This window comes from Mustelus asterias, chromosome 2 (genome assembly GCF_964213995.1).
Source record: "Mustelus asterias chromosome 2, sMusAst1.hap1.1, whole genome shotgun sequence".
NCBI lineage: Eukaryota > Metazoa > Chordata > Chondrichthyes > Carcharhiniformes > Triakidae > Mustelus > Mustelus asterias.
This window is the reverse complement of record NC_135802.1, coordinates 81,199,992-81,216,337: the sequence shown is the minus strand read 5'-3', so window position 1 is coordinate 81,216,337 and position 16,346 is coordinate 81,199,992. Positions and strand designations below refer to the sequence as shown.

The following is a 16,346-nucleotide window of genomic DNA, read 5'->3' as shown; positions in this document are numbered from 1 at the left end:
CCTACCAAAATGAATCACCTCACATTTATCAGGGTTAAACTCCATCTGCCATTTTTCAACCCAGCTTTGCATCCTATCTATGTCTCTTTGCAGTCGACAACAGCCCTCCACCTCATCCGCTACTCCACCAATCTTGGTGTCATCAGCAAATTTACTGATCCACCCTTCAGCTCCCTCCTCTCGGTCATTAATAAACATCACAAATAGCAGAGGACCAAGCACTGATCCCTGACTCCGCTAGCAACCTGCCTCCAGTCCAAAAATTTTCCATCCACCACCACCCTCTGTCTACAATCAGATAGCCAGTTACCTATCCAACCGGCCAACTTTCCCTCTATCCCACACCTCCTTACTTTCATCATAAGCCGACCATGGGGGACCTTATCAAACGCCTTACTAAAATCCATGTATGTGACATCAACTGCCCTACCTTCATCAACACACTTAGCTACCTCCTCAAAAAATTCTATCAAATTTGTGAGGCACGACTTGTCCTTCCTGAGAAGGCAGTGGAAACAGATTCTTTCAATGTTTTTAAGGCAGAGTGGACCGATTGTTGGTAAGCAAGGGAGTAATAGCCGATTGGGGATACCTTACTAAATGGCGGATCAGGCTCAAAGGGCTGAATAGCCTAGTCCTGCTCCTTGTTTGTGTGTAGCCTTTTGTTGCTGCTGACCACACGGTACCTCTGTTTTTTTTTATTCATTTGTGGGACATGGGCATTTCTGGCTGGTCATTATTTATTGCCGTTGCCCTAGTGGTGAGCTGCCTTCTCAAAATGCTGCAGCCCACGTGCTGTGGGTTGACCCACAATGCCAGTAGGGAGGGAATTCCAGGATTTTGTCCCAATGACTGCGAAGGAACGGCAATATATTTCCAAGTCAGGATAGTGAGTGGCTTGGAGGGGAGCTTGCAGGTAATGTTCTTCTCAGGTATCTGCTGCCCTTGTCTTTCTAGATGGAAGTGGTCATGGGTTTGGAAAGTGCTACCTCAGGATCTTTGGTAAATTTCTGCAGTGCATCTTGTAGGTAGTAGCAGCAGTGTGTACTGAGTGTTGGTGGTGGAGGGAGTGGATGTTTGTGGATGTGACGCCAATTAAACAGGCTGCTTTGTCCTGGATGATGTCAAGCTTCTTGAGTGTTGTTGGAGCTGCACCCATCCAGGCAAGTGGGGAGTATTCCATCACACTCCTGACTTGTGCCTTGTAGATGGTGAACAGGCTTTGGGGAGTCAGGAGGTGAGTTACTCGCCATAGTATTCCTAGCCTCTGACCTGCTGTTTTAGCTACTGCATTTATGTGTGAAAGTCCAGTTGAGTCTCTGGTCAATGGTAACCCCAAGGATGTTTACAGTGGGGGATTCATTGATGGTAGCTATCTTTGACAAAGCAGTCTGGTTGATTGGTGTCACATCCACAAACATCCACTCTCTCCACCCTAATACTCAGTCGCAGCACTGTGTACTATCTACAAGATGCACTGCAGAAATTTACCAAAGATCCTTAGGCAGCACTTTCCAAACCCATGACCATTGAATGTCAAGGGGCAGTGGTTAGAGTGTCTCTTATTACTGATGGTCATTGCTTTGCATTTGTGTGGCGCGAATGTTACTGTTTGACTGTGATATTCATTAATTTTTAGGGAAACCTATGACCTGATCTCAAAAAAATGATCCTCTTTCCTCTTCCTCTTCCTCATGGCAACGTGAAACACATTAACCTTGCATCCAGGTAGAAATGTTAATTAGCTATCTTTGATCCCAATGTCCTTTCACCTTGGAAGTAATTGGATCATTTACAGCACAACTGTTTATAACCTTTCTGGAACTTTGGGAGTCTCAGGGGGTCTTCCAATGGTAAAGAAAGAGGCCTTTGTCTCCATATATAAATACCTTGCATCTTCCTTTCAGAAAGACAATTTAAGTCTTTTGATCGCTAACGTTCAAACCAAACAGGTTTACTGTTGAGCAGACTCAAAAACAGGTCAACGTGGCCCCTTCATTTATCCTAAATTTAAAGCTACAGTTCCAAAATATATATAAACCTCATAATTATAACCCTCTTAAAAACGAAACAATCCATCTCTCCATTGACTTTAACATTTAATACCTTAACAAAAATTATTTGTAACATATTCTCATTCTTTTCTTCACTATCAACATGTACCATTATGCAATTTCTAAAATCAGTGGCTGCTGGTGCTGAGAATGTATTTGTCACAGCCCAGCGGATTACACAAGTTTTAAAAATTTTTTATGTTGCCAAGTTCAAAGGCTGATTGTAAAACTCCCACATAGAATTGATGTTACTACCAAACTATAATGAGCAAATCTACATGAAAGCAAAGACGTGAGATGTGCAGTGATCTAATGATTAATGTTTCTTGATAATTTAGACTTTAGTTCTGTAGTTCACATTAATTACTCCAGATTTAATGTTCAGATTTGCACAGAGATAACCAATTAAAAGAAACGCTTCATAAAAACGACCCCAAGTGTTCCCTGTTTCTTTAAAGCTTTTCAGCCTGTCTCTCAAGACTTTTACCGACAAAATTAAAAGAGCACATTTCTTCCCCATCTACTCATGCCATCAGGCTGTTTCTAAAATCAACAGATGCTGAGGCCGAGAATGCATTGTTCATTACCTGTAGAGTAGATCTATATTGAGCCTAACCGAATACAATAATGGAGGATATCCATTGCACTTAGCAAGAGAAACACTAATGGCTGTCTGAAGTCACATGCATCAGGTATGCACTAAACTCATAAAGGGACCAAAATCTATGTTAATAAGATCTTAGCATCTAAACAGTACTATAGTCAATCATTGTTTACATAGAATTGGTGCAGGATTGTAGGCCTTCAATCCAGCTCTGTTCTTAAATGTGAGTTTGCTTTTAGTTTAATACATCCGTTTGTCTGTTTTAAAAACTGCACACATCTTATATCTGGACCCATCTCTCATCTAAGGGTCTTTTGCAGGTTGAAATGCAATATGTAGATCCTACACAACATCTATGGGTATCCCATTGGATATCTCTTCTCTGTGAAGGACAAAGAGGAGCACTGTGAAGGCATGCAAGGCAGGAGATTTGACATCTTATTTGCTCAAGAGGACCCACTTTAATTGGGCTAGGCAACTTTGGGCTGGCTCCAGTGTACAGGAGGTTGAGAGTAGTGACGTCATGAATAAGGTTTCAAGGTTGCAGGAAGGTGGTTTGAAGTGTGTCTACTTCAACGCCAGGAGCATCTGGAATAAGGTGGGTGAACTTGCAGCATGGGTTGGTACCTGGGACTTCGATGTTGTGGCCATTTCGGAGACATGGATGGAGCAGGGACAGGAATGGTTGTTGCAGGTTCCGGGGTTTAGATGTTTCAGTAAGATCAGGGAAGGTGGTAAAAGAGGGGGAGGTGTGGCATTGTTAGTCAAGGACAGTATGGTGGCAGAAAGGACGTTTGATGAGGACTCGTCTACTGAGGTTGTATGGGCTGAGGTTAGAAACAGGAAAGGAGAGGTCACTCTGTTGGGAGTTTTCTATAGGCCTCCGAAAAGTTCCAGAGATGTAGAGGAAAGGATTGTAAAGATGATTCTGGATAGGAGCGAAAGTAACAGGGTAGTTGTTATGGGGGACTTTAACTTTACAAATATTGACTGGAAAAGCTATAGTTCGAGTACTTTCGTTTTTGTCCAATGTGTGCAGGAAGGTTTCCTGACACAGTATGTAGATAGGCCAACAAGAGGCGAGGTCACATTGGATTTGGTACTGGGTAATGAACCAGACCAAGTGTTAGATTTGGAGGTAGGTGAACACTTTGGTGATAGTGACCACAATTCGGTTACGTTTACTTTAGCGATGGAAAGTGATAGGTATACACGGCAGGGAAAGAGTTATAGCTGGGGAAAGGAAATTATGATGCAATTAGGCGTGATTTAGGATGCATAGGATGTGGAAGGAAACTGCAGGGGATGGGCACAATTGAAATGGGGAGTTTGTTCAAGGAACAGCTACTGCGTGTCCTTGATAAGTATGTACCTGTCAGGCAGGGAGGAAGTGGTCGAGCGAAGGAACCGTGGTTTACTAAAGAAGTTAAATCTCTTGTGAACAGGAAGAAGGAGACTTATGTAAAGATGAGACATGAAAGCTCAGTTAGGGCGCTTGAGAGTAACAAGTTAGCCAGGAAGGGCCTAAAGAGAGAGCTAAGAAGAGCCAGGAGGGGACATGAGAAGTCTTTGGCAGATAGGATCAAGGAAAACCCTAAAGCTTTCTATAGGCATGTCAGGAATAAAAGAATGATTAGGGCCAGTCAAGGACAGTAGTGGGAAGTTGTGCGTGGAGTCCGAAGAGATAGGAGAGGCGCTAAATGGATATTTTTCGTCAGTATTCACTCAGGAAAAAGTCAATGTTGTCGAGGAGAATACTGAGATACAGGCTATTAGACTAGACGGGATTGAGGTTCATAAGGAGGAGGTGTTAGCAATTCTGGAAACTGTGAAACTAGATAAGTCCCCTGGGCCGGATGGGATTTATCCTAGGATTCTCTGGAAGGCTAGGGAGGAGATTGCAGAGCCTTTGGCTTTGATCTTTATGTCGTCATTGTCTACAGGAATAGTGCCAGAAGACTGGAGGATAGCAAATGTTGTCCCTTTGTTCAAGAAAGGGAGTAGAGACAACCCTGGTAATTATAGACCAGTGAGCCTTACTTCTGTTGTGGGCAAAGTTTTGGAAAGGATTATAAGAGATAGGGTTTATAATCATCTAGAAAGGAATAATTTGATTAGGGATAGTCAACACGGTTTTGTGAAGGGTAGGTCGTGGCTCACAAATCTTGTTGAGTTCTTTGAGAAGGTGACCAAAGAGGTGGATATGGGTAAAGCAGTTGATGTGGTGTATATGGATTTCAGTAAAGCGTTTGATAAGGTTCCCCACGGTAAGCTATTGCAGAAGATACGGAGGCATGGGATTGAGGGTGATTTAGCAGTTTGGATCAGGAATTGGCTAGCCGTAAGAAGACAGAGGGTGGTGGTTGATGGGAAATGTTCATCCTGGGGTTCAGTTACTAGTGGTGTACCGCAAGGATCTGTTTTGGGGCCGCTGTTTGTCATTTTTATAAATGACCTGGATGAGGGCGTAGAAGGATGCGTTAGTAAATTTGCGGATGATACTAAAGTCGGTGGAGTTGTGGACAGTGCGGAAGGATGTTGCAGGTTACAGAGGGGCATAGATAAGCTGCAGAGTTGGGCTGAGAGGTAGCAAATGGAGTTTAGTGCGGAAAAGTGTGAGGTGATTCACTTTGGAAGGAGTAACAGGAATACAGAGTACTGGGCTAATGGTTAGATGGGCTTTAGATTGGTTTCTCAGGTCGGCGCAACATCGAGGGCCGAAGGGCCTGTACTGCGCTGTAGTGTTCTATGTTCTAACTTTGAGAGATGGGGTGGGTCCCCAATTAGAGGGCAGTGTCAACAGTGGCCTCTTAATTGCCCGCTGTCTGTATTTATCCTGCCCAAGGTCCTATCATCTATCGTGTTTTCAGAACCTGCTTTTAGACCCAGTGGCTGGACAATCATGATTTGGAAAAATTCCAGCCTACTTGTGCCTTTTACCGCCTAACAATGCACAGCTTCTAACTGTTTCTCCACTGAGAAGGAAGTTAGAAGGATGGTTGCTAGGTGCCAGTGTACGCTTGTAGAGATAGAGGTTGTGAAGTACCACCTCCAAAATTATCACTGGATAACCCTCAACTGCCACTGATATTACTGCAGTGATTGTTTTATGCTATATCCAGAATAATTAGAACAACACAGGTGGATGATACTGATTCATCATCTCCATTATCGGTGCTATTTCCTGCTGTTCTCTGCAACCTCACACTCTTGACCAGAAATCTGTGTGGGAGAACATGGCTGTCAAGCTTTCAGATCTAATCTTGACATTGTAATATTAAGTAAATTGTATATTGAGAGCACACTTGCTGTGGCACCGTTCATAGATCAGCAAACCTTTTCTTTACCTAGTGTACTAGTGCGATAGCAGTGACTATTTCAGCATTCTCAAGCCAGTCTGCTCCAATGCTGCTCTTCTTTAGAGGATGTTCTTTAACTCCAAGAAGCGTCTCATTCCTCCTGCTAAAAGGCCTCCAAACATGATTTTTGAATAGAGAGATTCTGCTTTGTCAACTTGCTCTAGATATTTTTCATTCACAGTAAAAGAAAAGAAGTACAGTGACCAGCAGTGCTCAGAAAGGCATTCATCAAATAACCTGTCATATGATCCTGATATCCTGTTGGCACATTGTGTAAATGAGCTGGTCTTGCATTATTGCAGGATGACCATGCCCCGATTGCAGGTACATATTGCCTGCGTTAATTCTGCCGCAATTTAATCACTCTTGTTAATTCAGTATAATTTTGCTTAGAAATCCTTAGAAATAATCAAGTAGCAAAATAGCATAAGAGGTAGTTTTGAATTGATCAAAGTCGATCATGTTAATTCAAGGACATGCGCACCAAGGCTAAAACACATTTTGTTCACTTCTTACTGCTTCTAGCCACTGATTGTTTGGTCATGACAACACTGAAAGCAGATTTTACATACTTATACAATGGATTACTAATAAGCATTGAAAGAAATTCCATTTTGAAAGTGATTACATTTTATAACAAGTTAAAAATAATATAACTTGTATCTTCCTTTGAGAATTCTCCTTCAAAGCATAAAAAATACTTGGCAGAGAATTAAACACAAAGAAACCTAATCATATCCTCAGCACAGCAATACCACCAACACTTAAAATCCTTAAGTTCATCACAGAGCTTCTTCTATTATTTATCTCCATGGACCAACTCTGTGAATTAAAGTACCTCTAAGACAAAACAGAAGAACAATTTAGGACACATCCTAGTTTTTATTATCCACAATCCTAACAGCTTATTCCTTCAATCCTTCATTTATGTTCTACTGCAGAATAAATTTTCCTCCAGTGGGAGAAACTAAAATGGTATTGGCATTTTTAAAGGATATAACATTGCGTGCTTTCTGTTCATGCACAGTGCCCCTGGACTAGAGAGTATTTTCACACCAGGATTGCAGCAAAGTAATTTGCTTCAAAAATATTATGCTCTTGGCTGGGTTTGGAAATGAGGTGGTTAATACTATCCTACACGCAGCTTTACTGGGATTCAAGATCTGTGCTAAGTGTTTTTTTGTCTTTCCAGAAATCATTGCCTTTACCTACATTGCATGGATAGAATTTTCCCAGCGATTTCCAAAATGAGTCTCCATGCAGTTCACCAGCCTTTTTATGCCAAATGAAAAGAAACACCTTGCATTTAGTTAGTGCCTTTAGTTCCCTTAGTATCCCAAAGCTATCCAAGTTAATGTTAGCCAGTTTGACTCCAAAACCAGGTAGGAGCCTAGTATTGCTGAAACAACTGATTACTTTATAATTGTGTTACTGTTGTTATGTAGACAAATTCACAGCCAACGTTCACACGCTATTTTCTGATATGTGGAAAGTAATGGTTAATTCCAGCGTCTGCAATGTAACTGAATACCAGATGCTGCATGGAACAGATGGCCAATCTGATACCACATGTTTTGCCCCAGCCCGAGATGAATTTCTGCTCTATTGTAACTAAATTAAAATCATCCTTCATCTAGTAGTAAGAGTACACAAAGCATTCCACTGTCACATCCTAGGCAAGTCTCCCAGAGCTTCCTTTGAACAATATTTTGGAAATAATTAGTTGGCCAATTTCATCTACTCCTGGTGTGGAGCTTGTCCCAATGGATAATCACAGATGTGCTCCTCATGTTTTTTTCATAACCTAGAAAACCCACTGCTAACATAAGGGGGTAATTTTCAACTTTGCTGCCTGGGGAGTAATATAGTGGAGTGCATCACCCATACGCAGTAGGACCCTGACCAGTTTTATTTTGAAGACAGTAGGATGAAAATTGGCCAGATGTTACATTGGAGAATGATCACTCTCCAGGTTCTCGCCTAAGTGGAAAATTAGCCTCCAAGATTACCAAACAGAACTTAAACTAGGAATGTCATGCTATGTGGCTACTTTAGCATTCTGGCATAGAATTTACACTGATCTTTAGGATTTACAATCTATTTTATGCCTCTCTTTCCAAATTAACATAACTATGTTGTTGGTATAAACTGATGTAGAGAGAAATGTAGCTCTCAATCTTGCATAGGTGCTGCCAAGTTCAAGATGTAATGATTTTTGCAAGTCTAATATCGTTCACGAAAAGAAATAAAATCATATGCATAAAATTACATTTGCAAGCAAGTGTTGGTGCCTGTCATCCTCTCACTACAGGATTGCAGTAATCTTAGTGAGAATTTTCTGTTAGGATCATCCAGAAATAACAGCCTGGAAGGGTCTGTTTCAGATGGGAATTTAACTGAAGCTATGCGTAGGAAATAAAATCTACTGGAACTCACTAGGGAAGTTTAGAATTTTTGTCTCCAGTGTGGCCTGCAGCCATCCCCCCCAAAGTGATTGTTTTTGGTCCCTGTTGCAAGCTCTATTCCCTTGTCACCGATTCCATTACTCTCCCTGATAACAGTTTAAGATTGCACCAATCTGTTCCCAACTTTGGTGTCACATTTGTTTCTGAGGTGAGCTTCCAATTTTATATTTTGCTACCTTTTAAGAGCACCCTTTTCTGGGATAACGGCCAACTTCACCCCATCTCAGGCCGTTTGCTGCTGACACCCTCATCCATATTTTTGTTAACTCTAGACTTGACTGTTTTAATGGAGTCGTGGCTAGCCTCCTACATTCTACCCTCTGTAAACTTGAAGTCATCCAAAGCTCTGCTACCCATGTCTTAAGTCGCAACAAATCAAGTCCCATTCCCCTATCACCTCATGATTGCTGACCTACATTGGCTCCCTGTCAAACTATGTCTCAATTTTAAAATTCTCATCCATATTTACAGCTCCCTCAATGACCTTGCTCCTCCCTGACTCTGTAATCAGCTCGAGCTCCATAGCCCTCCAAGATAGCTGTGCTCATTTAATTGTGTCACCCTGTATATCCCCAGTGTTAATTGCTCTACTATTAGTTGTCTGTGCCTTTATTGGCCTAGGCCCCTTGCATTGGAATACTCTGCCTGTAGCTCCCAGTCTCTCTACCTTACTTAACTCCTTTAGGATGCTTCTTAAAAACTAGCTCTTTGACCAAGCTTTTGGCCATCGAACCTAATATCTCTTTATGAGGCATACTTAGTTCTATAATGCAATTGTGAAGCATCTTGAGATGTTAATTATGTTAAAAGTGCCTTATAAGTTGTTAATGCTGTTAAAATCCAGGTCATAGGGATACCTCTCTTTTTTAACATTGGCAGTTGTTTAGTTCAGGTTGTGAAAGATTCTGACCCATGCTGCTTGACTTTTCACTGTTCAAGCTAGCTACTTTGGCCTGATGGCAGAACTTCTTTATAGATTGATATGATGCATGCTGCTTTTCTACAACCTGAATTAACCGGGCACTCATTGTAATGATCCTTGAGTGGGTGTCAATCTAATGCAGTGTTTTTTTGGAATGTATTTCTGCGAATTAAATCACATTATATGATATTAACGAAAAGACACGTAACAGTTCTATTGGAAATTCTTTTGTCTTGTATTTTAATAGATGCATTGCCCATTTATTTAAATATTATATAAATCTGGTAACAGATTATGTAGCAGTATTGCAGAGTGAGATTTAACTGCACTTGGTCTTAAGAGGACAGTCTGTGTTTTAATTTTTGGTATTTTTAATGACTCATTAGACATTTTAATTGTATTTCAGGTGGAATTGTATGCTGTGATTACAGGTCATGGAAGTGATGAGAATGGCTGCGGAGAGTTCTGTGTCACTTCTCATCACTTTGTAATTAATGGCATACACAATAATTCAAAGATATTCGACAATGCTGGTAAGAAACTTTGATATTCTTGCAGTATTCAGTTTTTTTGGCTAAACAACTTCATGAAATGTATATCGAAGCCACATGGAATTCAGGTAAGATTTTTGCATTGTGGCCGGGAATTTTCAGACAGCAGGGTTTCCCGGTTTGGTAGCAGATAAGTCGGTGGAGAATACATCGCCACTGATACTGGCTGATCCACAGCCATTTAACGGTCCAAAGAGGGTTAATTGGCTGCACGTGGGACTGCCACCCTTCACTCAGGAGGACGTCCCACATTTCAGAGTGGCCAGCCAATCTAATTGCCCAGCAACTCTCTAGTCTCAGCAGCGCCAGAAGCTGCAGTGATCAGAACTGGGATTACAAGCAGTCCCCAGAGTCCAAATCCAGGAATACAGTGCCAGGATGAAAATGGGGGATCTCAGGGCCAGGAGAGGAGGTGAGACTGGGAGTGTGGAGGGTTGGTGGTGCTGGGAGGAGGGCACTCATCAAGGCAGACCTTGTTGGTGGAGGTGGGGGTGTGGGGGTGGATGTGTCCAATGTTGAAGGAAGGCGATTGATGGAAGTGGCCCCCTCTTCCTACTCAAGGCCCGAGCAGGGTCATTTTCCAGGCTTACCTCCTGCTCCAGAACTCCTCCCACCAGTTTGAAAATTGAGACTGGGTGGGAAATGGTGCTTTATGTGGTCATTAATTAGACAACTAGGCCTCACCTAGTGAAAGATCCGGGTAGGATAGGGACCAGTGGGAAGGCCATCCAGGGAAGCAAATGGATCCCCCTCCACCCCCTGCAAACCACAAAAGGGTATGTAAAATTCTGCCCTTTTCTTTTATTAAAAATGCAGTCCAAAAAAAGCAAATTTGTTTTTATATGATTACCACAAAGGCATGTTTGATCAGTGAATAATTAGAGAATAACATTTCCAAATAATAGCAGTATAAACCTGGGCTAGATGTTTGTCCCTATATTATATATCTCAGAGTTTATAAAAATCATATTCTTGTTAGTAAATACAAACAAGGTGGGTTGATGTTTAAAATGTATGCATGCAATTATGAAAGATTATGAATATAACGAATTTAAGCCCACATAGTATTAGTGAACAATTGGTTACTAAAATATCATGTATTATGTAGAGAACAATGAATATCAGTAGTTGGAGAGGTTAGGGTTGGGCTTGATGGGCTCTTTAATGTAGAACATTTTAGCTGTGAAAGTCCCTTTTTAGTTTTGAGGAATTTCCTGATATCAATACAAGTTCTTTTTGTGGCTTTTGCATGATGAGCACTAGGGCTGGAAACCATCTGACTGATGTTTCTGACAGCAACAAAAGGTTCCTCAAAACTGGAGGAATTTCGCATTACTGTAGACCCTTTGGACTTGCAACTCAGAACTACAGTTCGCTTCTACACATGCCGATCCAGAACCAAAATGGCATTTGCACTGCTCTTGTACACTTCTGAAGTGGGCTGCACCAGATACCATTTTGGTAAGATCGTTAGCATATGTTTTCTATTGTGCAGGGAAATGCTCCCTCTAATTTCCGTTTGCAGTGCAGTGCAGTCCTGATGAAGACTGAAGATGGCCTTGAAGGCGACTATTGAGGGCCTGGCTTAAGACTGTATTAGCTTGGCATTGGTGATAGCAGTGTGTGCTAGCTGAGAGACACCAATAAGGACACTGACAGAGTGGGAGTAATAGGAGCACAAATGCTGTCATCCTGAGAGAAGAGAGTATGTTCATGCTCCACTGAGCTACTGCTATTCCCCTGGCATAATACTTCAGAAACCCTGGTATCTACCAGAGCACAGATTGCTGGACTGCTGTGAGATCCTGCACCTTTGAATACTGGTATCTGCAGCCATGGTGGCAGCAGTCTGAGCATGCAGCAAGATGTGTTTGCAAGAGATAAATCAGTGCTTTCTCTCCAGCACTCCAACTTCGCATAACTTCTCCTTGTGTTGCAGTAGAAACCCGAGACATCGACCATCTGAAGCTACATCATGGTTGGTCTGCAAGTGTTTTTATGGTGCTGGCTGTCATTTCCATACTGGAAAGGATGGACCCCAAACTCTGCACCAGTTTCTGCACAAAGCTGGTGCTGAACTTCTCCATGCATCTTGACAGTGATCACAGGTTTTCTTACAGCCTTTGAATGAACCAATCATTTCTGCGTGCATCTCAATCACCCTTTTTCTATATGACACTCTATCAAATCCTCACCTGAGTCCTCCAGAGCCCAACAAGTGTGGAACCGCCCTCTGACGAGTTGTTTCCTGCATTATGCTTTCCCCTTGTTTCACTGTGTACAGATAACACCTCTAGGCCACCTTCAAAGGTGCACACACTGTCAGTGTCTGAACTGGTGGCTGCGAATGTCAGCATATGTTATGGTGTTTCTTGATCATCAATCTCCTCTTCTTCCACCACTCCTTTATTTTCCACCACCACCTGGTCAGGTAGCATTTTCTGGGTATCTCAAAGCAAAAATGCTGTTGTGGCAAAGGGAGGAGGAAAAGTAAGAGATCCCTCCTGAAGGAGGACCAGGTATGAACATACCATCATGTTCAATAGTTTCAGCTCTATCACGGGCCTTAGTCGCAGTTGTTCCAGCAATGGCAAGCACTATGGGTGATACAGTGGCACTGTGGTTAGCACTGCTGCCTCATAGCGCCAGGGACCCGGGTTCAATTCCCGGCTTGGGTCACTGTCTGTGTGGAGTTTGCACATTCTCCCCGTGTCTATGTGGGTTTCCTCCGGGTGTTCCAGTTTCCTCCCACAGTCCAAAGATGTGCTGGTTAGATGCATTAGCCATGCTAAATTCTCCTTCAGTGTACCCGAACAGGTGCCAGAGTGTGGCAACGAGGGGATTTTCACAGTAACTTCATTGCGGTGTTAATGTAAGCTTCCTTGTGACACTAACAAAATAAACTTGTTTCTCCATGGGTCCAAGAACATGCAACAGTGCCTACCTTCGCCAGTTAGCCCCTGCTGCTTCTGTGCATCTGGTTGTACATCACTTTCTCCTGTGAGAGAGGAAGAGAGAGGGAGAAATGTGTCACTAGGTGTAGTGCAGTGTGTTTCTCTGATGTACCTGGCAGTATGTGAAAGCAGCAAGGAAATCCTATTAAAAATGAGTTAAAATGTCTGTACGCAATGCACAGAGTGGCTGTAATAAAACAGGAGAGCTGGAGGCAGTCATATGTTGGGGAAACTAGACATAATAGAGATTACTGAGATATGGCAACAGAAAAATTGCAGGGTATAATATATTTAGAAAAGACAGAGGGGAAATGGGGTGGTGAAATAACTGTACTCATTAGGGATAATACAATAGTAGTAGAAAAAAAGGGATGCAGCTATCAGCAAAAAATAAAATAAAATCCATAAAGAGCTAAGTTACCCTTTGGTCTCCCAAGATGTGTAGGTTAGATAGGTTAGCCATGGTAAATGTGTGTGGTTACAGGGATAGGGTGGGGGGAAAAGCCTGGGTAAGATACCTTGTCAGAAAGTCAGTGCAGACTTGATGGGCCAAATGGCCTCCTTCTGCACTGTAGGGATTCTATAAAAAGTAATGAAGGATCAACCACACTAACAGATGCTGTCTACAGACCACTTCATAGGTTGGATGAAGAAATAGCCAGATGGATTGGGGAATTGAGTAAAATAACACAGAATAATAATCATAGGGATTTCAAATATCCTGATAATAATTGTACAGAAGTGATAGATACAAAAACTGGTGTTCATACACTTTCTAATCCAGTATGTAAAAAGCCCAACAAGGGAAGATTTGCTATTTGATCCTATAATGATGAATGAACCAGAGCAATTAAGAGAAGCAAAATTAGGGCAATATATCTCTTTAAGATGATGATGGAGATGACAAAAACTAGTTGACAGATTGGAGAAAAGCTGACTTGAGGGGCTGAGTATAGAATTTGGGAAAATAAAATGTACAGTTATATTGACAAACAATGATGTAGAACAGCAATGGGAACCATTTCATCGGTGTCCAACAGAATTCAGAGAAAATTCTGCTAAAAGGAAAGAATAAATTAAACGCTAGTGGGACTCCGTTGATGAAGAAACACATGAAGGAACTATTGAGGATTAGGAAAGAGGCGAACCTAAATACACAGACAGCAGAGGAGGGCATGATACGAAACAATACAAAAAGGTTAGGAGAGAAGTCCAACAACAATTAGGAAGGGAAAGAGGAACTATGGAATTAAATTATCAAGGAACATAAAACAAAATTGTGAAATATTTCATTAAAGAAAGGAAGGCTGTGTGGCAATTAGAACCACAAGGGATAGACAGGAAAATACCACAGGTAATAATAAAGAGATGTGTTATGATTCTGGACCAGACCCCCAGGTTTTTTATAAGATCAGTTAAGGTCCATTAACCCTTGTTTAAAGTAGATAAAGTTTGAGATTCAAGATACTTGCTAATCAAATAAAACCACAAGATTCGATGAGTTTTGAACAAACAAAAATAAATTTTATAATACAAGGTCAGAAAGAGAAAACAATTTACAAGATTTATCTTGTACTCATTCATAACATTCAGGGTTAATATACGGTACATGTGAATTAACCATCAAACTGTGGTTGAGCACATCACACTGCACAATTAATGGTAGATGCAACCAAGACAGATTCCACACATTTCTCAACAATCCACCCAGATAGAACATATAGAACATAGAACAGTACAGCACAGAACAGGCCCTTCGGCCCACGATGTTGTGCCGAGCTTTATCTGAAACCAAGATCAAGCTATCCCACTCCCTATCATCCTGGTGTGCTCCATGTGCCTATCCAATAACTGCTTAAATGTTCCTAAAGTGTCTGACTCCACTATCACTGCAGGCAGTCCATTCCACACCCCAACCACTCTCTGCATAAAGAACCTACCTCTGATATTCTTCCTATATCTCCCACCACGAACCCTGTAGTTATGCCCCCTTGTAATAGCTCCATCCACCCGAGGAAATAGTCCTTGAATGTTCACTCTACCTATCCCCTTCATCATTTTATAAACCTCTATTAAGTCTCCCCTCAGCCTCCTTCGCTCCAGAGAGAACAGCCCTAGCTCCCTCAACCTTTCCTCATAAGACCTGCCCTCCAAACCAGGCAGCATCCTGGTAAATCTCCTCTGCACTCTTTCCAGCGCTTCCACATCCTTTTTATAGTGAGGTGACCAGAACTGCACACAATATTCCAAATGTGGTCTCACCAAGGTCCTGTACAGTTGCAGCATAACCCCACAGCTCTTAAACTTCAACCCCCCTGTTAATAAAAGCTAACACACTATAGGCCTTCTTCACAGCTCTATCCACTTGAGTGGCAACCTTCAGAGATCTGTGGATATGGACCCCAAGATCTCTCTGTTCCTCCACAGTCTTCAGAACCCTACCTTTGACCCTGTAATCCACATTTAAATTAGTCCTACCAAAATGAATCACCTCACATTTATCAGGGTTAAACTCCATTTGCCATTTTTCAGCCCAGCTTTGCATCCTATCTATGTCTCTTTGCAGCCTACAACAGCCCTCCACCCCATCCACTACTCCACCAATCTTGGTGTCATCAGCAAATTTACTTATCCACCCTTCAGCCCCCTCCTCTAAGTCATTAATAAAAAGATGTCAGTAAACATTGAGAGTCATCCTATCTAATTGAAGTTCTCTCTCACTCTCATGTTTGTTTCCAGTCTTTACCTTCAAAGATTTCATCTTGACATTCTTTCCAATTTCAATTGAAACAATTTCAACATCAGCCCACCTCCCAGGATTTCAGTCTCATCTCTTGAGACTCCTTGTCCTGGACTCCCAACTCCACACTCCAGTAGAAACTCACAAGCACAATTTCAGTTCTTTGGCCATGGAAAACACAGTGGCCTGCAGCATAGAATTACCAACCGTCTCCTGATGAGTGTTGTCTATAAACCACCTCATAGATTTTTTCAAGCACGGGGCTTCTCTTGAGCCCTCCCCACTTAAAGTCTACCAATCGCAGCCGTTTTTCTGCTTGGAGCCTCTTTCTCTGCTCCTCCTCCATAGCACGAACCTCTCCCAGTCTGGGACTCTTTTTGGACCTCTCCTTGTTTTCCCCCTTTCTGTCCCCGGCCTCGGACTTTTCTTGACCATGACACTCCGCTCCCCAACCACATGATCCAGTGTTTGCACTGTTTTCTATTTGCGCATATGCACTGAGCCTTTCCACGGCCTGAAGAATTACAAAAGTGCTGAATTGCGCCTTCACCGCTTGCTCCCAGTCTGTGCATGCGCAAACCCCCCACAGCCTATTGAAACTTGGTTCCCCCAGTCCACAAAAAGGTTAAGTTGGATTATCCAGCACCTGACTCACTTGGAAGAAAGAAAGGTTATGAAGGTTTCTTTACAATGGTTT

At 42.1% G+C, this 16,346-nt stretch overlaps 1 protein-coding gene across 2 annotated transcripts in view; it reads left to right on the top strand.

Moving 5' to 3' along the window:
* The window catches only part of LOC144509317 (uncharacterized), a 201,626-nt gene that overhangs the window by 148,922 nt on the left and 36,358 nt on the right, over nt 1–16,346 (top strand). For both annotated transcript variants that reach the window (XM_078237978.1, XM_078237988.1), the window contains exon 10: nt 9,811–9,937. In XM_078237978.1, the coding sequence (XP_078094104.1) occupies nt 9,811–9,937 (127 nt within the window). The remainder of the gene's footprint in view (nt 1–9,810; nt 9,938–16,346) is intronic.